The sequence below is a fragment of the Globicephala melas genome, chromosome 1 (genome assembly GCF_963455315.2).
Source record: "Globicephala melas chromosome 1, mGloMel1.2, whole genome shotgun sequence".
NCBI classification, from domain to species: Eukaryota; Metazoa; Chordata; class Mammalia; order Artiodactyla; family Delphinidae; genus Globicephala; species Globicephala melas.
Genome location: NC_083314.1, coordinates 91,053,520 through 91,081,356, shown reverse-complemented (window position 1 = coordinate 91,081,356; position 27,837 = coordinate 91,053,520). Strand labels below are relative to the sequence as shown.

Below are 27,837 nucleotides of genomic sequence, written 5' to 3'. Positions count from 1 at the left end.
GGACTGTAATTACAACGATGGCTAGGGCAGCTTTCAAGTTGCTCACAGTTTTGCAAAGGAGACAAAAGAGTAGACAGTTATATCTGAGTATACATCAGAGGGATATTTAACTTAGGTCTTCCTGGAGGAGATGCCATCTAGAGAAAGTCTTGAAAGATAATTAGCCATCACCCAGCTGAGGAGAAGAATGTGGTTGGGTGGAGTGGGGCAGAAGAAGATGTAAGCAGAGGAAGCAGTAAATGCGAAGGTACATAGAAGAGAGAGCATATTACATACAAGGAATTCATAACAATTCAGGGTGACTGGAGCAGAGCCTATCTGTTGGAGAGTGACAAGGGATGAGGTTAGAAAGGCAACAGGAGCTAGATTATGAAAAGGTCAAGGCTGAAATAAGAACCTTGCGGAACAGCGATGTTTAAGAAGCAACAAGGGGAAGACAAATCAGTGAAAGAGACAAAGACAAGATGGAAAGAAGGTTAGTGTTGCAAAAACCAAGAAAGAGGGAGAGACCAACAGGGTCAAACCCTACAGAGACTGGGTAAGATGAGAACTGAAGGATGACAAGGAAACTAGTAGTGAGGAAGTATTCAGTGAGAGGTGGAGACAGAAGCTAGATTACAGTGGGGGGACATGATAGTAGAAGAGCAAATAAATGAGAGGTAAAGGAGTAGAGACAACTCTTTTTTAAAAGTTTGGCTTTGAACGGAAGGGGGAGAATAGAACTGAAGATGGATTTATGGTCTAGGAAACATTTATATACTAATCAAAGATTCTGGGGTGGGAGATATCGAGTATAGATCCAAGACAGTCAGTATTTGATGAAGGCAAGTTCGGGAGGGGGTTGAACAAGATGGACCAGAGCTCCAGAGATTGGGACAACTTTTCCACTGAAGTGAGAGGGAGATATGGCATATAAGGGGTATTCAATAACTATTTTTGAATAATAAATGAATAGACTCATGGAGTGATAGTTAAGCCAGTTTGCAGAACTTAGGTTTCCGTTTCTCTGGGGTCTCACTTTAAGGCAAGGGGATTGGGTGGTGAGGGCAGGCTGAGGCAGGACTAGGCTTGCCAGCATAAATGCAGAGTAAGACAAGCACAGTGGAAAAGCCTTTCTTCTGCTATTCTTCTAGATATCCCTATGACAACCCCCTCAGTTACCTCACTTCTTAGGGAAGCCAGAACTTAGGATAGCAGGGGTGGTGAGGAGTGGGGAATGTGACTGTGAAAAACAACCTTGGCTCAGGAGTCAGGAAACTTGGATTCTAGTCACTTTCTGAAATTTACTAACCCCATGGTCTTAGACAAATTGTGTAACTATGTATCCAGTTTCTGTATTTGTAACAAGTATGTGATGTGACCTTCTCTGCCTATTTTACAGATCACAGATTTTACAAAATGCTTTTAAATATACATATATATGTATGTGTTGTAAATATTGTAAAGCACAGTCCAGCTGTAAGGCCCCATTAATTTATACTCCAGATATTCTGAGAATGTGGCTTGCCTGCGCAGTGTCCCCTGTGGAGCTAATTCTAACTATATGCACGCATGGCATGGCCCTGGAGGGTTGTGTGCCAGGTTCCTTCTTGGCTACTACACGTGTTGAGAGCTTGGCCTGACTGATAGTGTAGAGCATTCCTGCTGGCACAGAAAGTGCCTGGAGGGAGAAGCATATTAAAATCACAAGCTCATTATTTTCTCAAGACTAGGATATATAAAGTTCAAACAGCTTTATAAACTGCCTCCAGAAATTATAAGGCAAAAATTAACTCTGCCTCCAAACTTTACATCCACATCATAAATGCCACTTTCCTCTCTCTCCTAATTATTTCCGTCGCCATCACCACAAATCAAAGACAACAGAAACACTTGCCTCTGCAGACTTCCCCAGATTTTCTATAGAAATGAAAGAAAACTAAAGACATTGGTATATTTATCATCATTTAGCTCAGCTTCCAGATTCCTGTTAGGCCCTCTGACTAATTCCCATCATTGCTTGTAGATTCAGGTCATGTGGAAATACCTGTTTGTTTTCCTGGCTGGCATAATGTGTATGAAGTAAACTAGTAATACCCGGCATCTACTTCTCACTGACATTGTAAAGGTTCATGAGATAGTGCCTGAGAATCAATTTGTGTTCCTCACCTTCATCTAAAAGCATTTATTATGCCAAATTGAACCAGACATGGGTGAGGACTGTGCCACATACACACATTTCCTTATCAATTGTGTGTTTTGAAATCAGATTTCTGGGTTCTCTGTTTTGTTCCTTCTCTGCAGCTTCATTTCCAAAACAATGACTTCACCGACCTTAAATTGTAAAAGCCAGTAGTGTCACCAGAGGGTTTAGTTCTTCATTTGGCCTTTTCTCCTCTACCATGACTCAAATTGCCAGGTATCATTTAGAGTGAACAAAGAAGGATTAATGGAACTTATAAAGAAATGATAAATGGACCTAAGGGAGAGAAAGTCTCAATATTGATAAAGGTTATAATACAAAAGAGAGTACAGGAAAATGAACTGAGGATTATGTGGTCCCTAACCCATAGGAGACGTACAGCAATAATTATATATAAATTTGTTTCTGTCAAAGTCCAACAGAAATGTGAAAATTCTCTTGGATGGAGGCATGGTTCAAAGAGGATAGCTGTAATCCATTGGAAACCACCTGCATCTCTTAATTCACCCTGTAAATGTTTACAAAAGACTTTAAGATTTGGTTCCTTAAAATGAAATACTTACAAATTATGGCTCATGGAGTCCACAACTAAAGCTGCATGGCCAGAAAGCTTAAAAACATCTATTTCTTATATCAACTGGAGACTCAGAAAAATACGTTTTGTTCTTTTCTCTAATAGCTAATTACTACATGCGTAAGGCAGCCTAACCCGCACTTTTTTTTTTTTTTTTTTTTAAGACAAAGTAAAATTCCAGATGGAAACAAGAGGGCCTCTGTTTTGGTGATGTAGCATTTGTTGACATTCCAAAAACACAAACACATTTGAGTAATAGCCGCTATTAGGAAAAAGATTTAGGATCAACACTGCTAAGTACAAGATAAGAACAATGGTATGTAAAGGTTGATGCAAAGAAATTATAGTCTGTCATGGTACACAAAATATTGGACTTACATAGATGATACATATGGAAAACAAAATGTTCTTATTTAACACTTGACTGTTCAGGATCTAAATAATGAGAATCCTAACCTGCAAGCTCAGTAATATATATATATCACCCACTAGACTCTAAGTTCTCTGAGAGCAGGGTCACCTTCGTATTTACCTTCACATCCCTCACAGTTGTTTTTTTTTTTTTTTTTTTTTTGGCAGTATGCGGGCCTCTCACCGTTGTGGCCTCTCTCGTTGCGGAGCACAGCCTCCGGATGCGCAGGCTCAGCAGCCATGGCTCACGGGCCTAGCCGCTCCGTAGCATGTGGGATCTTCCCGGACCGGGGCACGAACCCGTGTCCCCTGCATCGGCAGGCGGACTCTCAACCACTGCGCCACCAGGGAAGCCTGCTCACAGTGTTTTGAACAGAGCAGTTTACACAATTGATGCTCAATACATATTTTTGGATGAAATGATGTACATTTGCTTTCTCACCATTTTCTCGTATAATTGATAGTATGAAGGCACAGACTTATTACATAACATATTTTTCCTTCCTTGAGACTTTCCTGGGCCCTCAACAGTGTACAGTTGAATAAAAGAAACATAGGCAATGCTGGCATCCAAAACACTTGCTAAGTGTAATGCACAGAAGTTTCACTATAGTCATGTGAGAGGACACAAAACAGTCTGCAGAACTGTCCAAATGTAGCTGACACTTGAGCTGTTGACAATAGCTCAGCTTTGGTGTTTTCTCTTTTGCAAAGCAAACAAACAAAGAAAAGAGAAGGAAAAGAAGGAAGAGAGAGAGGGAGGGAGGGAAGGAGGGAGGAAGAAAGGAAGGAAGGGAGGGAGGAAGAAGGATTTGGAGCTAATTATTAATATGAGTAACAGGATTTTTTTTTTGGTATTTTTATTGAATTCTGCACGTAACATTTGCAATGAAAACACTTTAAGTCCAATGACAAATTTATAAAAGGAATCAGAGGAAAATATCACATAATCAACTCACAGGTATTTACTGCTATTTACTTAACAGAAGGCCCAAAATTATCATGTCAAGAACATTACAGAACATGGCATAAGAGCTTATTTTAACTCTACATTAATATGTGACAAATTAACATAATTCAATGTCAAAGGAAGACAAACATAGAAAAATACAAAATATGGTTTGATTTTACACTTTATTCAGAGTTCCATTATTTATTATGTCATTGTTTAAGAATGATTATTATTTCATTCCATACAAAATAACACTTGTTTGACTTATCTGATGAAGAGAACTACATTTAAGGATACAAAATTTTAAATTCTGATATCCTATAGCTTATGTTCGATTTAATTGTTTACAGTAACACTGTGTTGCTAGTCAGTAAAAGTACAGAATGTATCACAGACTATTGATTCACAAGGGAAAGCAATTACAGTGTCTCTCTGTTGTTTGAGAAAAGAATTAAAATGTAGTATTATGTCATGGATTAACACATGAATGTTCTCCATATTCAAACTGAGCGGTCATCAGATTTTAATTTTATCCAGGAAATTACTTAAGTGGATTTTTAAATATGTGCATCAACTTTACCACATATTTGAACTATGGCTAAATGTTAATAATTCTGTTATCTAATACTTGATACCAATTCTTTTTGAATAGTTACAGGAAATAATGAGTTTTCTTAAAATAAAGGCAGTTTTTCTACCCACTCCCCATTCCCTGTCCTCCCCTAATCACAGAATACATGTGATGAAAAACAATAGACTGAAAAATGGCTAATATGGTGGGTCTCACAGTATGTTTTCTTTGAATGAGAATGTTTGTGGTTTCTTGGGTTGATTATTGCTTCTTTCAACTGTTCAGAAATCAGTCATTGTGATGGACTTTTTTAAAAGGAAATTAGAAAGGAGACCAGTGGAGAAGATAATCTTTCAGTCTAGATTTTTGACATCATACTGATTTAATGCCTATGGTCAGAGTGAGGGGACTTAGTATGTTTTAGATGGAAAATGTTTGGCTCTCTACCTGAGGGAGGACTATATTTTGGAAGTATCTAAAAAGGTCTGACAATAACAGCAACCATGCCTTGTAGCTTAGACCTGAAATTTCCCAATGTATCATTTAGAATTAAATTTTAGTCAAAGTTTTAAAGATCATGGCAGTGGTAGAAAAAAAAATAACTTGACAGAGAATGAAAAGTATAAAGAACATGAGATTTAAAGTCATTTGCTGCCATATGATCTTGGACAAGTCATAATCTTTCTAAATCTTGGTTGTTTAATCTCTAAACTTCAGATAGTATTATTACTTCATAAGGATATTTTAAGATTAAATAAGATATGTTAATGATCTTTGAAAAGTATGAGATAATAAATGCAAGACATCTCTGAAAAAACTGAAGTGTTGTAGTTGTATTTGTTTTTCTGATATGTGCATACTTTCTATCTGCATAAGATTTCAAAAATGGATTCTAAAACATTTAGCATATTACATAGAAATACTACACACACTGCTTGCTTTCCCTCATATGTGTAGAAACTTTTTAACAGAAATTATATCATTTCAAAAATGGTCTATACAGTGTCCTTAATAGGATATTCCTATTTTGTTTATAATCATACACTTTCATGGCATTTAGGAAAAACAGTTTGACAGTTAGTTTTATGTAAACTAAATACTTAACCTCCCCACCCCAAACCTGGTATTAAGAGATCACACCATGGAAACAATTTACTGGAAGAGATACTACTATGTTTTGATTTCATATGGTCAGTTCACAAATTGTTGTAAGATACACTATTAACACAATATGCTAGAATCACCATTTAGCAAATTTCATCAACTTTAAAAAAAATAGTTAAATTACTTCTTACAAAGATCACTAACACTAATACATTAAGAGACTTAATTACACCGAAAGTGAAAATTCAGATTCACATTACCAAAATTACCAGATTAAATGTTTTAATGAATTGCTCCACTAGTCAAAACATACATTTCCTATTATGATAGAGGTTTTTAAAAACTGCCCCCTTTTCTGAATGGAAGGATATAAGACTATACTTCTGGACAGATAATCTCAGTATGACAAAATATTTCTGTATTATTCAAATGGACTATCATTTTAACAATTTCTCTAGTGTCCATATTTTAGCATCTTTCTATACTAATCTCTTTCTACCATAAACCAGCAACCAGAATATACTCTTCTTTTACAATGGGTATAATTGCCTATGGGCATCTTACCTATGTCGTACAAAACCTATAACCTTTCGTCTTCCCAACTGTCCACTAAAGCCAAACAGAAGTGTTTGGGTTATCCCTGAATTTTGTTTCTCACTCCTGAGCAAAATTAATTACAATGTGGCTCTATCAAGCCTCTTTTTTATTCACAAAAATTTACAAAATTCTGTGAATATTATTTTAATTCATAGCCATTGTTTCTGGGGCCAAAAAGGTATTAACTTCTAAATGTGACAAAAATGCACCTTACAATCAGCTACAGTTCACTGGGAAACATAATATACTTAATTTTGATTTGCTAAGTGTTTATTCAACTACAACATTTTTAAAAAAGGTTCACTTGAGCAGACGTTTCATTTAGACAATTAACAACATTCAAAGATGAAATGATAAATCATAATTAAACCGTGGTCAAAATAAAAATATTTCCATGTTTTACATCTTGCTGAAGTCAATTAGCAAACATTGGAAACATGAATGTTTGGATTTGCAGTCTGTTCAGTCACATGAGTAGAGATGTGGCATCTAAGTGACTGGAGGGGAGCAACATGGACATGAACATGTATATTACAACCATCTGAAAACAATACAGAATTTTCAAAGATGTAAAGAAGCATACAGACTACTAAAAGGAATTGGGGCTCAGTGACGTTAAAGGGACTTTCCTAGGGCACATGAGAGTTATTGGTAAAGCCAGCATGAAAGCACAGAGACACCTGCTCTACCAAACTGCGGCTTATGCGGAAATAATCAAGAGATCATAAGGCAAACACTCCTATCTCTCTAACCTCTTCCTACCTTCTCCTACTCCCAGGATTATAATGTTGAGTATGATAAAGCTCTGCTATAGCTTTAGCATTTCATATATGATTTCAAATCACCTTAACATCAAATTAAATTAAAAAAACTAACCTCCCCTCCTTTTCAGGTAATACATTAATCTGTTTCCATTCCGGAGAGTGATTTTTTCTACTTTTTCATGATCCCATTTATAGACCAGTGACAATTCTCAGAGGAGAAAAAAATCCCATATTCTCTCTCACAAGCAATTTGAAGAATGATATATTTATGACACTTTCAAGACTTAAATCTTATTTCAATTTATTCATTCCTTCAGAAATTCATAAAAAATCTGAGTACTTAAGTATGCTTCAAAGCCTTTTCAAATGCATATAATGAGAATTTGGGGGCTGGAAAGGGCTTTGGAGAGTAACCCAGAACATTCATTTTGCCATTAGGAAACTGAAGCCTAGCAGTGGTAAGTGACTTATCTAGGGTCCCACAGGCAGAAAGTGGGTAAGAATTCTGGTTTCCTGATATCTAGAATAATACTATTTTTACTACCCATTTGGTGAACCATACTTGATATGACAAGTTTCTTCATCTGGTACCATACTGTGTTTTATTGCAAAGTCCAGATTTTGTCTTTTTTTTTTTTTGCGGTACGCGGGCCTCTCATCGTCCCCTGCATCGGCAGGCGGACTCTCAACCACTGCGCCACCAGGGAAGCCCCAGATTTTGTCTTTATTTGAAACTGTAGCCTATAATAATAATGTGGATATGATATTAAACATACTATAATGCTTAAGGTTGTGTCATTGGTATTTTATAAAGGTAGCTCTTGTGTCTATTTTGGTAACACCTACTGATCCTTACTAAAACATCTGCATGTTCTAAGACCTCCTATTAGGACAGTTGTTTGGTTTGTTTCAATCATCCCAATAGCTGATGTGACCAGGCTGTGATCATCAGTTATGAGTATTAAGGTGGCTGGAAATGGACTATTCTCTGGGCCAGTGTCTCTACTACACAGGCTAACACAGAGCAAAAACACCGTGGTGGCTATATTTTCACTTTAATCACAAATTATCCAGATTGGAGGTTCACATAGCTCAAATCTGAGACAGCTGTCATTTTTCTTTTACTTCCTTTTTTCCTAGAGTGATCTGGTCTCAAAGTTTTGACCAGAGAAATTACCAGCAGATTGTGCAAAATCCATTGTAGACGTTGCCTCAAAGAAAGTTACCTGGATTGTATCTCCTGTCTGTTTCGCTGCTAGTAGGTATAAGATTGTTTCAGTTACTGATTCTTATATGTTAACAGTGAAATTCATCACCTGCATTTCCTTCTACAGGACATCAAAAAGTGTTATAATTTTGGCTTTCCTACAACAATATTTTGATAGTAATTGAAATTCTACAAGTACTCGTATTATAACTTAGCATTGTTATGCATTTAAATAGCAGGAGGTTGGAGTTTTACACATTTGTTCAGGTATATTTTGAAAATGAAATATGGAAATGAAAAGTCTTCTTTATATTAAATGTTCACAGTTTAACTTTCCATAAGGCTTATTAAATAATATGCAAATAGCTACCATTCTGCTGAAATGTCACAGTAAATACATTAATAATGGCACAGAAGTGAAATGTCCCCAAATGGGAAACCATTTTAATGATCTCCTAAATCTCTTTTACAAATAAAACTTTGCTTTTCTTTTTAACTGAAAAAAGTTCCATTTCTAAAAGAATATAAAAATAGAAAATGAGTCAAGAAAACTTTTACAGATACAATTTTTAAAGAAATTCTTAAAACATTAGATGAAATATTGTATATATCTTTAAGAATGTGCTTTGTCTCACCACACCAAACATCATATGAAAACTAAATTAAATTAGTATATTATATATGAACTGTTGAAAGGTATAACTAAATGTTAAAATTTTAGTTAAGATAGACAACTTAAACATATAATAGGTACTACTATATTTTTTAAAGTTAAGCTCTGCTAAAACCTACCTACAAGACTAATTTGCAAATCTATCATTTTGAATCAAAAAATAAAAGAATGTTTAATCAAGCAAGGCACGTTTCTTTTAGGCAAGTCTGTCTTTAATACCATTCATCTGGGCACAGTGTAGACTTCGCTTATTTACATATAAACGGGCTAATTTATGTATGAGAGGCTTTGGTACAAAACACACGTTCACAAATAAAGTTGCACATAACTCAGAACAGAGAAGATAACATTAATATACATCATGATTAAACGTAGTCCAGTAATTAAATGAAAGAAGAAAACAGTGTAATAAGTTGCCTTGTTAGAAACAAACATTTAGGTTTTCTTTATTAGCAGTAGCGATTAGTTTTTGGATGATTAAATATCATCAAAATGTCAAAAGGTTGAAATGATACTTTATTATTTTTAATGTTCTTCTTTATTTCTTGGTCAATATCTTTTATATTGCACACAATTTGAAGAGAATCCTCCAGGTTCAGAGCTGTTTCTTGTATATGAAGCATTTCTTAGAGACATGTTATTTAATGTCAACTGAAACAAAAGTATGTGCTGGCAGACAGATCACTGTCCATCAGCAATATAACCAACACTGTATTCTTGATCTAAGCAATTTAAAAAGAGCATCCTACTGGTCAGTGCAGCTCTACAGTTCTTTACGTAGGGCTCTTCAGGTATCTGTTGGACAGAGTAAACACAATAATTTACTGTATATTTAGTTTTTAAAAAATTGTAGACTTTAGGTCAATATTAAATATTCTACTCATTACACTTTTAAAAACTTTATTTTTTTTTACTGTTACCTTGAGAAGTTTGAGCAACTTAATTTTCTAAATGCATTAACCACATATTGAGGGCTTTTAATTGATAAGTCAGAAACAGTTTCAGAGTATGCTGAAATTATGAACCTTTTTCCCCTTATTAATAATGAATTCCAAATGTAGTCTAAACCAATGTGATTGTTTTTGGAATGGGAAAATTTATCTTCATCTTTACAACCATCTGAAAGGTACAGTCTACTGATTTTTAGAAAAATACATGTATCAATCTTCTCAATGTATTTTCAAGGTGTTGTTTCTTTTCTGGCTGTGCATCCCACTGTGGTAATCTAAGAAGAGAACTCCTTTGAAGTGAATAGATAAGTGTTATGGAGAGGAAAAAAAAGGAGAGAGAGAAACAGTCTCAAAATGAGTATTTTGACAACCAGGTTCTAGGTACTACAAATGTACCTAGAACTACAGATAATCTGTAATGACAGATTACCCTGTCATTACAAATAACTTTCAAATCTATTGATCCTTTAAAATATGAACTCTGTACAGTTATATACCACTTTAGGGAATAAAAAATTAAGATAACAATAGCCACTTAACCAAGGTCTGTGGAGAACCAAGAAATAGGAGTTCAAGTGTATTGCTTTCCTCTCCCCAACTACAAAAAAATCATCTGGAAATAAGGATAATAAAGTGTTTCTTAAAAATAGCATAAGGCAGCACAACTCTCTTGTTCACTGCTACATTCGGAATATAGAATGGTGTCTGGCACACAGTAGACACTTTATATGCTCAGTGAATGAATAAATCACTATTACTTTGTACAGTGTCTACACATAGGAGCTATGCAGTAAACATACGTTGAATGAATGAATGGATATATAAAAATTAGGTTTATGTACTCTAGAGATTTACTAATTGTGATACTTATACATACAAAAACAGAAAATCCTACACTCAGCTTCAGATTTCAATATGTGAATATAATCCATCATAATACATAGAGAAGACTGTTTCTCATAAATACTCCTGGTCTTAGCAGGTGTCTCAAAACCAGTTGTAAATGCCTAATCATGGCCACCTGGAATTTGACTGTGCTTTTCATGCAAGACTCATTCACTCACTAAACTACATGGTGTATACCTACTATTCTGGGAAATTATCTAGTGAAAAGTCTTCCTTTTTGGTCTGGATTATACTTGCTCATCCTTCATGAAGGAAGTAACTTCTTCTTAACCCTGGTCTTCAGTCAAAAAGCAAGAGTACATTCTTGCATCATAGTACACTTAATGTTCATTATGAAAGTTTTAAAATTACAGTGGTCTACTAGCTATTGATGACAACTAATTATAAGAAATCACAAGTAACATGAATGATATGATAATCTTTTTATTTCCTCAGTGCCTAGCTTCTGCTCAATGCTACTGCAGCTTTGATTACCTTGAGATGGTTCTATTAAGCTATTCTTTTCTTGATGCACCCTTTTTATATAAGGGGCTGGGGCTTTCTTTAACTTCATGTGTCAATACCTGCTTCAAGGCTCTTGGGATTATTAAGTCTGGTACAGCTTGGCATCCTAATAGACTGTAGGTGCGGAAGGAGTTGCAATTCAACAGAAACAAAACAAAAAATAAAAGTGATTTTAGATGGTAGTCATATTGTTTCTATTAGTGGCTAAGAAATGGGTTGAAGGGCTTAGAAAAATGAACATTGACTTAAGTATCAAAATTACAGAAGAGAGAAAGAAAGTATAATGGTGACTTATAATTGAAGATATCAATATTTGACCAAATAAATATTCTAAGATATAAAGCAAGAAAAAAGGATAAGAATAGTCAAATTTCAATAGCTATCAAGTCTGTGAAAAAGTAACTGATACCTCTACTCAGGCCTAAATGAAAGAGATGCAGATATCCAGGTTACCTGTTAGCCTCACTAACTTGTGTCTGATGAGGAAAAAGCTGAAATCATTCTGTGACGCGGTGTTATGGGAACTTTGTCCTCGTGTGTCTATACTTTGACATCTACTAAATAACTTGCAGTTGGCTGCACATCAACAACTTCTACAAATTCTACCAGCTAAATGGTCATGAATTAGCCCCAAGGACTAGAAAGAGTTCTTGCTAAGTTATGTATAATTCTCTGATTGTCCTCTTGGAAATTATGCACTCTTGGGGAGCAGAAAAAGTTTAAACTCACACAGTGATTAAAACTGGTAATGTGCCAAGATGTGAGCTTTGTCAAAAATCTGAAAGTCATGCGAAAATGAGCTGTGAGGTATAAGCAATACTACTTTAAGCAGTATTTAGGTCTACTAAAAATAAATCTCCTCAATTCACATAGTAATATATTTATAGTAATATAATTTATAGCAATATAAATTGACCTTTCAAAATGAGTTAAAATGTTTGCAGGTAAAAAGTTTACAGAATCTAGGTATAAAGCAACTCAGACACAGTTCTTACTTGGAGAAATTATTTCTCTATGGATTTTAGTCGCTTACTACATTTTTAAATCTCACATATAGTCACTCTTGTTTAACTGATTTTAATTACAATTTCTTATAAAAGTAATAGATTAGTGAATTCCTCAAATACACCAGGTATTTTGTTTTGTCCTGTAGTCTTACCTGAGGTAAATATAAAATGTAATGGCATGTGAGGCTGCCTCTTAAATATCTAATACCTTGGCTATACCAGGTTACAACAGAATATCTGGAAAAACCCATATTGAGTTAAATAATAAAAATAAACAACGTTACAATTCCTCACCCAAAACCAGAAAAAAAAAAGAAATGAAAATTATGCATTTTCAATTCTCTAGTCTGTGTCATTTCTTTAAAAAGTCCTAACAATGGGTCCTCAGAAGAGAGAAATGATCTCTGTCGTATGTGGTCTTAATTGTACAAAGTGATAGAAGATGAAAGAGTTTCTAAGTTCTACTGGTCTACAGATGTAACCTCAAGCATATGCAGACATGCATTAGGTTTGATTAATTTGGTGACGTATCTGGTAAGGAAATTGTGCCACTGCATATGCAGAGGCAACACCCAGGTGAATCTCTGGTCTGGTCTGCCTGAGAAATCCAGGGAAAGGAGAAAATTAAGAAGTGGTGTGGGGAAAGTTCCTTGCTATTCACATCAGGAGAATCCCCATTTCCTACAGCAGAAGAAAGTGCATTTGTTATCATATTGCCTAAAATCATGGCAATATCTGCAGTACTCATTTATATCAATGTTTTAATTAGTTTCAGTAATTCCATACTACATTTTGGCTTTTCAAGGCTGCTAGGAATCTCCCAATACCAACATATGCTACTGGACTGCCTCTCACCTTCCATCTTATTTTATTTAGAAGCAGCTTAAGTTTTGCCATTATAACTGTCATTCTAAGAATCCATCCTTATTTCTCATGGATGGATCTTCTTTCATACAGGAACAAATCACTTTTAAAAATAGCCTATTTTTGTGATCCTACCACATAACTTGACAACTACATGAAAAATTAGGTTATATTGTAAAAGAAATACTTTTATCCAGTAAGGCCTTATGTACAGTAATATAATTCTTTAACGTGATTCATTGATGAGATCTCTAATAATTTATTCAATCAGTTTCCATAGTCCTGAAGACCCCATGGGTGTTTAAGGACTCACTATTGACTGAAACCAAGACTGAACTTACAGGGAAGTTTCTTAGAATGTCTGCTAGATAGGTAAGTTCCTGGATATATTACTTGCTTGTTCTGATTTTTGCTGTCTGTACTACTTGGGTCAACCAGTCAACAAGTATATACTGAATATCATTTATAAAGAGCATTCTATTAGCTATTAGGTAGGAAACACCGTCTCTGTGAGGCATTCTGACTTCCAGATACCCTTGGCGATTAGGAGCGACATCACATATAATGTTATATTTAACACGCCCCTGCTGGAGCATGTTTTGCCAAATGGAAGGCTTCTCCAGTGAACCAATGACGAGGAATTTCATCCAAAAGAGCATGGTGAGGAGTACAAGCCTCACAGTGATAAAATGAAGCATAGATACACAACACGAACATTTTGTTTGTAGTTTAAAAACGCTCAAACTGGAATGCTATTCCCTTCTTCTCATCGCTCCCTCAAATAAATACTCATTAAGCACTAACCTTATTCCAGGTAATATTCTAGGCCTTGGAGGATACAGTCCCAAAGAACAGACAAAAATCTTTGTTCTCATGGAAGTGAAGGGAAGACAGCAATAAACAAAGTAAGTGAAATGTCTAATACTTTAGAGGATAAAACAGATCAGAGGAAGGTATAGGGAGTCCTGTGGAGGTGGCAATTTTAAACAGAGCAGCCAGGAGAGGCTCCACTGAGACAGTGACACCTAAGGAGGTGAAAGAACGAGCCGTGCAGAGAGCAGACGCTACAGCCTTCCAGGCAGGGGAATAGGAAGTACAGAGACCTGAATAGAGCATGCCAGATATATTTGAGGAAAAGCAAGGAGGCCAGTGCAGCTGCAGTTAAGGATGAATCTGAAGAGGAATCAGAAATAAGATCAGAAGGGTAAAGGGGGCTAGATGAGGTAGGGCCCTGTAGGCCACTGTAAGGTCTTTAGTTTATACTGTGTGAAACGGGGAGTCAAGTGGGGGTTTTGCCGCAAAGAAGTAACATGATCTGACAAGTGTTTTAGAAGGAACACTCTGGCCGTTATGTTGAGAATAGACTTAGGCAGGGGAAAGGATAGGAGGCAGGGGGCCAGTCAGGAAGGTTAAAAATCATCTGTAAAAACCAGATGAGAGATAACGATGGCTTGGATGGTAGCAGAAGTGGTAAGACTCTGGAAACATTTAAAAAGTGGAGCCAATAGGATTTGCAAACAGATTGGATAAGGGGTGTAAGAGAAAGAGAGAAAGACGATTCGAAGGATTTTAGCTTGAGCAACTGGAAAATTGAAGTTGCCAGTAACTGAGATGGGGAAGAAGTCAGGAGGCATAGGCTTGATGGCGGGGGTGGGGGAGGAGAAGGAAGCTCAGTTTTGGATATATTAAGTTGGAGATAGACATTAGCTGTGCAAGTGGAGATGTCAAGTAGACAATCGGAAATTCAATCCGGAGTTCGGGAGAGGGGTCCAAGTGGGAGATATAAATTTACGTATAGATCATCTAAAGCTATGAGAATAAGACTGAATTCAGAAAGAAAAGAGGTCTAAGGACTAAGCCATGGAGCATGGGTTTCTCCAACATGAAGACCCGGGAGAGGTGAGGAAGAACCAGTAAAAGAGTTTGAGTAGGAAAGGTCAGAGAGGTAGGAAGAAAATCCAGAGTGTGGTATCCTGAAAGTTAAATGAAAAATTTCTTCCCAGAAGTGGGAATGTATTCTACAGTGCCAAATGCTTCTGATAGGTCAAATGAAGTGATTACTGAGAAATGGCCCTGGGTATAGCTATAGGAGGTCACCACTGACCCTGAAAAGTACACTTTTGGTGAAGTGGTAGGGGTGAAAGCCTGAACAGATTCCAGAGAGAATGGGAAGGGATTCAACGGTGAACAAAGAGAGATACAGTCCCCACTCTCACAGAGGAAATAGACATTAATTATACAACACAAATTAATGTAAAATTACAGCTATGTCAAGATAACATACTATATTCAACTCATTCTAAGATATACTGTTTTAGATTTGAGCAGCTATGAAATTAGGATGTACCTTAAAATCACTGGTACTTTCCCGTATAATTGGCAGGTTTTCTTTGTTTTTAAAGGCATATAAAATAATGGTGGTTCTAATAATCAAAAGCACTTAAATTTGATGAAATATACCATAATAGAGGAATTGATTAAACCAGTCATGAGAGATATCTTGGAGGAAGTACTGAAGTCAAAATAGACGTGAATGAGATGAGGAGGGAAGGAAGGGGCCAGTAGTGGGAACATTTGCAAAGATCCCCATTCTTAAAAAGGGAGCTTATTCTGTAATTGGAAGAAGATCAGGGTTGCTGGAGTACAGCAGAATGAGGGAAGGAGCACAGGTATAGGATAAGGCTAGACACGAGGGCTGAGCCAGATCCTATGGGGCCATGAAGGCTATGTTAGGCCTTTGGGTCTCTATACTAATAGACCCAAAGAACAGGAAAAAACCTTGAGAGAATTTTAAGCAGAGGCAGGTGATATAATCAGATCGAGTCTCGAAAAGATCATTCTGGCTAGCAGGTGGAGAAAGGGTCAGGTTGGCCACAGGAAATGTGGGAAGGCCAGTTAAGAGACCTTCACACTTATCCAGCATAGAGGTGATAGGAGTGTAGACTCTGGTAGTGGTAGCGATCTAGAAAAGTGGATTCTTTATAGAGATATTTAGGAGGCGAAATGACAAAACTCAGTTATAGACTGAATGTATTTACTACTTTTTGAATCTAATACATATTACTCCATTAATAGATACAATAAGACTGCCTTTTAAGCAAGGCTTTAAAAAATAAAAATGATTTGTAAATGTTTATGCTGCACATATGAATGAAAGCAAATATTTTGGAAATTCACTAATTTTCAGAAAAAGAATTAGACTGTTTAGATCTACAGACAACAAGTAAATACATCTTAGGATAGGAAATAACTTATGAAGAGGTGAAGTGTGTGTGCATGCGTGTGTGTGTGTGTGGGGGGGGGGGGGGGCGTGTGTGTAATAAATTAACCCCACTGGTTTCTCTTCCAAATTAAATTAAAGGCTTTAATTTAAGGAACATGTTTAAATGCAAAAAAATAAGAACCTTAGGATTCTTAAAGAAAAAGAGTTTAAAATAAACTTAGTGGAAAACAAGTGAAACAGCAGTGCTGATTGGCCTATAACATGTAGGCACAATGCTGATTTTCATTCTAAGGAGTTGGTGGGGATCTCCACAGAGATTCCCCAGAGCCTTTGTGCTCTCAAGGGAGGGGTGAGGGTGAGGTTGGGGGCTCATCGGTAGAGAAAAAGCTCCTCTCCATTCCCTATCACCATGCTGGGGGCTATGATCCCTGGATCTGCAAAGTCAGAGCCCTGCATGCACAGGTTTATTCCTAACATTCTTCAGATAGGAGGAAACATGATTTTTTGTTCATTTAAATGTTATCTTACTAACAATCAGAATCCCAGGATTTACTTTTCAAGCGAGAGTTCCTATTCTGCACTATTTAGATTGCAACAATAATAAAATGGCTCCCAAGAAAATGATGAAGCCTCTTTTCCAGATCTCTTCTTTAATGCATTTGATGGTTTAATGGTGCAAACTCTGAAATGTAAGAAAAAACACATCCAGTACCAAAAAAAAGAAAAAAAGAGAGAGAAAAAACATGAAAACGTTTTTTTGTAAAATGTTTTTTCTTTACAATGTCAAAGGCAAAATTAGTTCATAGCATCACTGAAAACAAAGACAAATATTTGAAAATTTTCTAACCTGTTTGAATAATTTAAAGAATACTATTATCATGTATACTCTGTGGCAATGGCCATTTTTTGGCAGGAGGTTGGGGGCTGAGTAACAGTGGTAAGGTTTGGGTTCTGCATGGCTTCCCTTCTTCCTGTCTTCTCTGATTTGCCTTCTCTCAAATATTATCAACCACTTTCAGCAGGTTATAAAAAACAAGTGGTTTCATTTATGTATAAAATTACTACACAAAATGTAGGAAATTAGTAGTATAAAAGCAATAGTCTTATTCTCCTTAGTTTAAAAGGCCAAATACAAAACAGAAAGAAAAACCCCACCCTAAAATGCAATCCCTCAATATCCTCTTCCCCATTTACCTCTATCTCACAGTGTTTCTGTAAGTCTTCAGACTCAGGGGCACATGTGCTTCTCTGCATTTCTTAGTGGGAGGGGCTATCACTTCTATTCACAGTTGAGAGGTAGAAAGAACTCGTAACTACTGTAGAAAATGTTGACATTTTAAATGTATTGAGAAGTCAGTAAATTACAGTTACGGTTCTCAAAGGAATAGATTATTGGCATATATTATATATATTGGATTTATATATGATCAGCAAAGCAATTACTTGAGTATGTTATATACCAAAGAGGTAAACAATAAGCTTTATGTATATGAACCATAGCTTTGAATTTCTTCATACTGTGTATTTAAATTTTCAATCCCCAAATTTTATTTCAAAGTTGAGAAATAACTGATATAACACTCCTCTTATGTGTAGCCATTTGTGATTATGTCACCTTAGTTGGTGGGTATTTAAATTTGCTATAATACCAGTTTAAAACAATACATAAGAAATAAAACAATAGCAATGTTATTGTTTTTATCTCTGGATTCACCAGCTATAGGGTATATACATTTTCCCAGGGTTTTGACAGATGTGTGTTGATCCAATCACACCTCCTCCCATGAATCTCTTGTACACACAGACATACGTATACCTTTCAACGTTCAAAACAAGCAATTGAGCTCAGTGACGTCTGTGGTTTGACAAAGCTAAGTAGCATGTGTAAACTTAGACTCATCAGCATTCTGCTCTAAGCCCAATTCACTACCCATTTTCATTTTCTAAATGCCTTAGGACCTCAGGGAAGGGGCTACAACTATCATGTGGGTCACTATTATATTCTAATTGTTTTTTTAAGCACAGTTGCTCTTAAAGATTCATGGAGTGGTTAGGTTAGGCAATAATGTCACAAATTTCAATGAAATGGCAACCTCCTTCTGCTTTCCATGCTATTGTTCTAAGTAATTTCCCCCTTCTTAATAAGGGACAGTCAAAATGTTTATACTATTTTCTGGCATGGTTCTTCAGTAACCTAAGCAAAGTATGAGAAGATGGAAAAATAACAATCTGCATAATAGCAATAGTATCATCTCTTGTAGATTAAAACACACGGAAATATGAAATTAATCTTAAAACTGAAAAAATATCCATTGTCCTAGCAGGTATCACTACCAAGACTAATTATACTTTCTGAGTACTATAATATTAAATCCAGATAAATCAATCGTGTAAGAAAATAATCTTTTGTTACTAGAAAAGTCAGTCTCTTCATCTGATTTAAATACCGTATTTGGTCCCTATGGTTAAAAATATCTGATGGTTAAAAAAGGGTTAATTTTTCGGTACGCTGAATGAATTACGTTTCTGGAAATATGTTCTTCACATGAATTCATTAATTAGTAACATGGGCTGAAGTCAAACCTAAAAGCATAAGAAATTTATTTTCTCAATCTCTTTCAAGTCACTCAATAAAGGGAACATGGGTTTTGGGGCCACAATGACCTAGCTTTAAATCATGCTGGATTTCTTGCTAGCTGTGAAGTCTTAGGGAAATCACTTAGCTTTAACCATCTGTTTTTTACCCTCCTAAGATAGGGTTAATACCACTTACCTTGCAGAGTTGAGAAGTGTCCTGGACATGATTGACCCTTAACAAATCGTAATTATTATTGTTATTATAGAAAGTAAATAGGAAGACACTGATAATTGATGTATTTCATGCCATTCACAAGACTTGCTATTAATTATACAGTGCCTGTAATGATCACAATCATAATGTAATCCCTTAGCAAATAATGTAATGTAATCTCTTGGCAAAATCTCTGATGCAATATACCTGCATTAACATTTACCCTATGAGGGTAACACAACAACCCTATGAGGTACTATTTATTATCCTCATTTTACAAATAAGGAAACTGAAGCACAGAGAGATTAAGTAATTTGCTCAAGGTCATACAGTATTCAAACCCTGGCAATATGACTGCAGAACTTATGCTTTAAATCACTTCATTAAAAGCCTGAAAATAACACTAATGTAAGATAACAGCCATTCACTCATCAAATGTATTGAATACAAACAAGGTGCTACATTTGGTGCTGGGCACTAGAATCCAAAACTTTGTCAAGACCTGTAGAGAACCTATAACCTTCAAGGAGCTTACAATATGGCGACCACTACCTCAAAGTTATGACTCAAAAGTCATATTTTTCTGGGTTAAAAAAAGTCTCCTTTGTATTACTGTTATTTTAAAACCATACAATTCCAAATATTATGGCACAACCGTAATTTACTTATAGAACTAATCAGGGTTTCTACATCTTCTGAGTAACTGTGAATAAAACTGTTACTGCACTTTGTTCATCTTTATGCTAACATCTTTTAAGAACAGATACAAAAATTATTCTTATGTAATTACTAGAGTGTATCTACATATCACCACTAAAATGGGTCCTAAAAACAACTTCTGGTCATTAAGAATACCAAAAGTTTGGTCAAAAGGTGGATCAATGTTAAAGCCTCAAACAAGTAGCAAAGGGAACTAGATAAAGGAGTTCTATTTCGAAGACCATATATAAGAACAATGACTCTATGACCAGGTACACAGATTTCTTGCTTCTGTTTGTTTTTCTTTTGTCTTTTTCTCCTCTTCCCCCTTATATAGTTGTAATCATTATTTTTCACTCTCTCAAATGCACAAATAATAAAGTAAGTAGGCTTCTGACTACCTGAAAATATTTTATGAGCTTTAAAAATAGTGTTACTCTCACTTACTCTAGGATAAAATAGTTAAACCTATCAAACCAAAAAGCAATTGTGCATAGTGTATAATTTATACTTTATATAATGTATATTCAATAAATGGAATATGCTAAAATAAAATGTTACCCTTATTGCAATTTTAACCATCTTTGTTTTGAAGAATTGTACAATTGCACACTACTAAATAATTATGTAAATGAAATCAGACCAATAATCTAACAGCAGGTCTGCCTTTTATCCTTTTTTCAGGGGAAACACGTTGTTCAGAAGCCAAGGAGGTTAGTAAAAGGAATGGAATCATTTTCAGCTCAGTTTGGGTGAAGGTTATTCTGAAGAGAAATGATCCTTTTCCCACTTTTTTGCAATAAACAATGGAAACCAAAGAATAGTTGGCAACCTGGACATCAAACAGAAAAGGTGTTATAAATGATCTTTAAAAGGCACCTAGCATATAATAAATATAAAACTATTGATTTTGCAAGTTAGCACAAATCTAGATATGAATGGTACCCCCCTGGTTCCCTGTACAAAAAGAGAGTGTTCTCAGTAGCTCCCACAGTGCTCACCTGATGCTGTCTTCTGGCCATCCCTGGCACATGGCTGAAACTTGCAAGTACTTCTCCAAGGTTTGGTTACTTCCTGTTCCTCCTTCTTATTGATTGTCTGCAATTCCCTCAGTTAAAAGTGTGCATCCTTTATATTTTTCAAGTATATTTAGTTTTTCAAGGGCTGTGATGGTGACACTGTTGTTGTGGGATCTGGATAATGTTTTTAAAGAGGAAGTCTGAAGGTCCCTTGTAGTAAGGTTTCAGGTATATTGACTGAATCTTTCACTTGCTTATGTGCAGAACACTTTGACATTTGCTTTTTAACTTCATTTGTTGGCTTCTTGGGAAAACAGTAGAGAAGCATCTTTTAAAATGATTGCCTAATTACTGGCATTTCATTCAAATCATGGCTTACTGTAGTGTATATTTAACATTCCAATGACGATATTTTCCTTTTCAATTCAGTCAATATGGGATGACATCAGTGATTTTCTGTAGTAAAAATATGCATTTTGTGATTCATTTCACCACTTTGGATTCTCAGACTTTACTTGTGCGGTTTATTCAAACAGTGGTTTTCCTTGTGAAATCATGTAAGTAGGAACCATCTGGAAAGGTTACTGTGGAAACAGCAGGGGCTAGGGGGTGGGGCTAGAGAGCAAGAGATGCCATGACAACCTTTTCGGGTTTCCCGGGAAACATGGGTTGCTATGGGAACTGCATCAGTCAGGTCCGAATTAGTAACTTCTGCTGGAAGGAGTGTCTGCCACTTTAATCTTCTTGTGATACTGCAGAAGCTTATCTCTCAGATGCATTAGGAAATTTTTTTGTTTCTCTCAGCAGCACTGAAAACATCTGTTTCTAGACTTTGATAGATGTTAGCTAGAATGAATACAGAATTTCATAGGAATCTCTTAGTCTAATACTTTCGAAATGCTTAACAAGCCCCAAAGAGTTAAACTAATTAGTCAGATCGGGACATCTTGGGCATTTCCCTTAGTTCAAAGTTGTAGAGATCCTTAAAATTCCGGGAGGGGGGCTTCCACATAGAAATTCCAGTTGCAAACAAATAAACTTACGGTGGGTTTACAAGTCATTGTTCTAAATAGACTTTTCATCCACCTATCCACAGTGTTGGCAATTGAACTAAATATTCAGTAATGTTGATGGGTCCATCAAACCGAAGCATCCTTTAAGTATGTGCCTGCTTTACTTAGTAAAGAAACAGCTGCCTTTGGATTCTGAGGTTAGACAGTTACTCTGTTCTTTAGTTTCATTTCCTTCCAGGATGTAGTTTTTTTTGTTTGGTTTTCTTTTTTTGTCTTTTTTTTTTTTTTTTTACAGAGCATGTGCTAAAAATCAAGTTTAAAGTAAGTTTGTTGTTCGAAATATTAAGAGAGGGAGAGAGAGAAAAAAAGGAGAGCTGAGAGAATGCAGCCCACTTGCAAAACAGACACCTGTTTCAGTATGAAGCAGTAGGGAGAGAGAGAATGAAGTGTGCTTTCCACTTCTTCATGTCCTTTCCTTGATGAATGGTCTGGAAATGTATAAAACAAGGACATACACAGACCAAGGGGGCACGTTCCACACAATACTGGGCACAGCATGTCACTTGTTTCATATATTAAACATCGGTAAATATCTTTTTGATGTTGACACAGGAGTTGGGATTATTGTTCGTGGTGCAGGTGGCCGTGGAATTGCCCGTTTTGAAGGGGGTCTGGGGGAAAGCGCTATGGTTCATATCCCCCTCTTCGATCACCATATACTCCGACTTACTTAGAGTCGAGTTACTCCTCGCTTTCCGGAGCTCCTCGGCTGAAGGGGAGAGGTGCTGGCAACTTCCCACGTGCAGGTACTGGGCTTGCTCTTCCCCTTCTGTCTCCCGGTGGTAGAAGTAATTGAAGTTGGAAACAATCACAGGGACTGGCAAAGCAATGGTCAAGACACCAGCGATGGCACAGAGTGACCCCACAATCTTGCCCCCTATGGTCACTGGGTGCATGTCACCGTAACCTACGGTCGTCATGGTTACCACAGCCCACCAGAAGGCATCAGGGATACTGCTAAAACCTGAAGTGGGGTCGTCTGCCTCCGCAAAATAAACCGCGCTGGAGAAAAGGATGACCCCAATAAAAAGGAAAAAAATGAGCAGCCCCAGCTCCCGCATGGAAGCCTTCAGCGTCTGCCCCAGGATCTGCAGCCCCTTGGAGTGGCGGGAGAGCTTGAAGATGCGGAAGACCCTCACCAGGCGGATGACTCTCAGGATGGCCAGGGACATGGCTTGCTGTCCATTGCCTTGTCGCTCAGCCAGCTCGGTGCCCAGAGTGATGAAATAAGGGATGATGGCCACAATGTCTATCAGGTTCATGATATTTCGCGAGAAGGTGGCTTTGCTGGGGCAAGCGAAGAACCGCACCAGCAGCTCAAAGGAGAACCAGATGATGCACAGAGTCTCCACCACGAAGAAGGGATCCGAGAAGCTGGAGGCTCCCGCGGGAGCCCCCGACGTGCTGTTGCTGGCCGTCTCGAACAGCTCCTGCGACGGCGAGGCGGTGTAGTACTTCTCATCGCGGAACTCGGGCAGCGTCTCCAGGCAGAAGATGACGATGGAGATGAGGATGACGAGCACGGACACGATGGCGATGCCCCGGGCCGGCCCGGAGCTCTCCGGGTACTCGAAGAGCAGCCACACCTGGCGCTGGAAATCTCGGCGGGGCAGGGGCCGCTCCTCCTCCCGCAGGAAGCCCTCGTCCTCGCGGAACTTCTCCATGGCCTCCTCGCCCAGCTGGTAGAAGCGGATCTCCTCGGAGAAGATGTCGATGGGCACATTGACCGGCCGGCGGATTCGGCCCCCGGACTGATAGTAGTAGAGGATGGCGTCGAAGCTGGGCCGGTTGCGGTCGAAAAAGTACTCATTGCGGAGCGGGTCGAAGTACCTCATGCGCCGCTTGGGGTCGCCCAGCAGAGTCTCCGGGAACTGGCAGAGGGTCTTGAGCTGCGTCTCGAAGCGCAGCCCCGAGATGTTGATGACCACGCGCTCCCCGCAGCAGTCCTGCTCGCCGGCGGCGGGCAGCGCGGGTGGCAGCGGCTCGTAGCGGTCGCAGCCGCCGCCGCCACCGCAGCCGCCCTGAGGCGGGTCACCCCCGCCGTCGGTCGCCTCCGGCTCCAGCAGGTGGTCCCCGGGCACCACCGTCATGTCCGGCGGCAGCTCGGGGCCCGCGGCGGGCTCTGCGTAGCCGGGGTTCACCAGCGTGTGGGCGCCGCCGCCGCCGCCGCCGTCGCCGCTCGCGGGGTGCTGCGGCGGGTGGGCGCGGTGGCGGGCGGAGGGCGGCGGCGGCGGCGAGCGCAGGAGGCTGAGGTGCTCGTCCATGCGGCGGGGAACAGGCGGCGGCGCGGGGCCGGCTCGCTCCTCCTCGATCTCCCCGCCCCTTCGCCGCCTCCGCCTCCCGCCGAGCCCGCCGCCTGTTGCTGTTGCTGTCGCTGCCGCGAGGCTCGGTCTGGGTCTGGCGCTGTCCGCCGGGCTCCTCCAAAGAGACGCCTCCTCAGCCCTCCTCCTCCCTCCTCCGCGGGGCGCGCTCCCGCCCCTCCGCGTCCCCTCCGGATTCCGGCCCACCGCGCGGGCGCGCGCCCCGCTCCCTGGGAGCCGCCGGGGCCAGCTCTTCCCCGCCGCCCTCCTCGTCCCTCTGGGCCACCCGAACGCCCATATTTTGCACTTCGGCGTCCCCACGGAGCCCTCGCGCGCCCAGTCGGCCCCTTCTCCAGCCCCCCGAGGCCGCGTCACCGTCGCGCGGCTTCCAGATTGGCCCTGGGCCGCACTGCAGCCGGCGGGCGCCGGCCTCCTCGCCCCGCAAGATCCACCTGGGCCCCCCGGGGAGGCTGGCTCCGCGGAGCCGAGGTGGCCGAAGGCGGAGGCGGGCTGGGAGGGAGGATGGGGGCTTGCTGTGGGGCCGCCGCGGTGTCGAGGCAGGGAGTGGCAGGCCAGGTGGGCGCCTTGGGCAAGAGGCAAGCCGGGTGCCTGCATCCTGAGCCCACTCGAGGGTGAAAGACCGCCAGGCCGGGAGGGCTGTAGATAATTTCGCTCCTGTTTGGATGAGAAGCCCAGCGGAGTAATGGGTACTGAGGCGTTTCGCACCCGGAGTCTGAAGAAAATGATCATTAAAGACATTCAGGGACTTCACTTCTGCCGTGGATAGTTCACACTACCTTTCGTAGCTGAGATTTCAGCCATTAGGAAGAGTCAAGGACCCAGTTTCTGGTTAGGTTTGGCGAGGGCAGCCTGGCCTTTTCAGTACAGTGAGTTTCCTGTCGGTGCAAAAATTAGAGGAAAATGAAAAAGGAAATTCACATCTCAAGTCCGTGGTGGGAGGGACGGGAGCCAGACCAGTACCTAGGCCGTGCCTGATGTTCCACCGCTGGCCTTGCCGTAGGGAATTGGTCACGCTCTAGTTGTTAAACTGAGAGAACAGTCATTCTGCAACTTGTATCTCTGTTGCTTGATTTTGGCATGGTGATAATAACTAACAATTGTCCCCTTTGAACCTAAACTATTTCTTTAAATTGTTGTGGGCACACTGAACACAATTTCTGTTTCCAGACATTTTGGCAACTCCAATTTAGAGTCAACCCTAGGCTTAAAAATGTGTTTTCGATGGTATCCTTCAAATCATTTACAAAAGAGGAACTGTTGTGTAGACAATTCCCTCACCCTTCATACCTTAGCTGACAATTTGACTTGAAGTAAGAGTGATTTGTGGTCATTGCTTTCCATACCACTGTCAACTGTGAGGTTCTCTAGGGCAGAGCCAGATCTTATCCAATTTATATTCCTAACAACTACCAAAGTGCCTGATCAATAGTAGGCACTCAGTATACGTTTGTTGAATTGAATTCCCCAGCAAGTGATGTTTTGTATTTCTATCTGCTCTGGAGTGTCAACATTTATTTCTTCTGAGCGCAGGACCACTGAGATTCCTGGGATGAGTGGTGGGGAGAAACTGAGCTCGCAGTACAGCATGTTACTCAGTTATGCCATAGGGTTTCCATCTTTGCCTTTTCTGGGTACAGCAAGCACCCATGTTCTTTACTGTCCTTTATCTTCCACATCGCCTCCAGGTCAGTGCCAGGCACTGAAGGCAGTAACATATTGTAAGATGGTAAAAGTGGACAGCCATGTAAAGTACTCTCTCACAAAGCTAGAACAGTGTACTTGAGCTGGTAATTAGGGTAGCAGTATAATCAATTATTCATATATTTAAATCTAAGTATAAGACAGATGGCTCACTGCAAGGATGGCTGGTAGAAAGGCAAAGACCCTATTTTTAAAGACCGAATGTTTCATGCACTTCTATGTCTGACTTAGAAAGTGATTAATTTCTCCATTTGCAGGAATTAGTACTGAAATTAATATTAATCAATGGCAAGGAAGAGCAGAACAGAGGATGGTCCTGTGATGGATGGTCACAGCTCCTCCCTTCTGTGATCTCTCTCCTTCAGAAATGACTATTTCCATTCCTTTCATGCATTTGTTTTGTTTGGAAGACTGCTTATGAGCTTCTTAGGATGGTCCTGACTTTATATTTGAGGCCCAGAGAAGTTTGTTTCTTCAAGCCTACACAGCACGTTTGTGGCAGAGTTGGGCTTAAAATCTTGGATTACTTCCAAATCCAATGTTCACTTTACTGTATCACACTGTGAAACTCTTATGTCGATCACTGTGAGTGCTTTGTAAATACTAGATTTCTAACAGCACCCAATTTTCTTCTCATTGCTGACTAGTTCACTTCAATTCATATTTATTTTAAGTGAAAACCACTTTCTTCTGATGGCTAGTCTATTGTTTATAAGAAATGAGTTGGTGGGCAAATTCCAGCCCTGTTGGACAGCAGAACCCATCACAACAAATCAGTGTCAAAAATGACACTTCAGGAGCAAGTATACCATTTATTTAGTGCCCCCAGTGGAGTAGCTCAAAGTGATTTGAAAATGTCTCATTAATCCTCATGACACCCCTGTGGGATAATAATAATATTATTATAATGTTTAAGCGTAGAACTGTGGCAAAGCCGACAGCTTCTCTGAGCATGTGCCGAATTTCCTTATATTTCTGTCTTTAATGTTAGAGCCTAAGTGAAACCATCAGATTTGCAAACAGCAAAGGTAAATCTTGGTGTTTGGGCTTTCTATGTTGCTCTGGATGTAGCTTGAGTTTCTTACTGATCACAACAGTACTAGAGATAGCTTATCAGTGGTTTACTGGATGTTTAGCAACCTCTGGAATTAGCCCTGAATTGTTTGAGAGTGGGACAAGGCAGGCCTAGAAATTACCACTAATTACAATTATACATAAATGAATGGAGAAAGAACACCTACTATGTGCAAAGCATTGTTCTAGATACTGTGGGAGTATGAAGTTGGAACATAGATCTTGACCTCAGTAGGCTCACATGGAGCTGGGAAGATGGGATATAAATCCAGGAAAAATCTTAACAGCAGCATTTAGTTAACAATACAAGACAATAGTACCAGAAGTGTCACAAGATACCCTGTGATTATTTGGTCTATTCTAGCCAACCTGGCTGCCTTGTTGTTTCTCAATTATGCCAAGCTGGTTCCTACCTCAGGGTCTTCATACTTGCTCTCCCCTCTGCCTGAAACATTGTTCCTCCGGATTTTCATATGACTTTCTCCATTACTTTAGGCCTCCATTTAAAATGTCACTTCATCAGAAATGACTCCGCTGATGACAACCACTCAATTTCAAAGAGTTCCCCTTCCTCTCGCATCTTGGTAACTTTCTTACCTGCTTTATTTTTTCCTTATTGCATTTATTTACTTGAAATTTTATCTTTATTTGGTTACTTGCTTATTGACTG

The 27,837-nt window shown here is 39.0% G+C and overlaps 1 protein-coding gene across 1 annotated transcript; it reads right to left on the bottom strand.

Annotated features, from left to right (window-relative positions):
• Nucleotides 1–7,726: 7,726 nt before the first annotated feature.
• KCNA3 (potassium voltage-gated channel subfamily A member 3) lies at nt 7,727–24,335 on the bottom strand. The gene is made up of 2 exons (XM_030868984.2): nt 20,981–24,335; nt 7,727–9,830 (listed from the first exon to the last, which is right to left on the bottom strand). The coding sequence occupies exon 1, from the start codon at nt 24,333–24,335 to the stop codon at nt 22,587–22,589; it is 1,749 nt and encodes a 582-aa protein (XP_030724844.1). The 3' UTR covers nt 7,727–9,830; nt 20,981–22,586.
• Between the last annotated feature and the right edge of the window lie 3,502 nt (nt 24,336–27,837).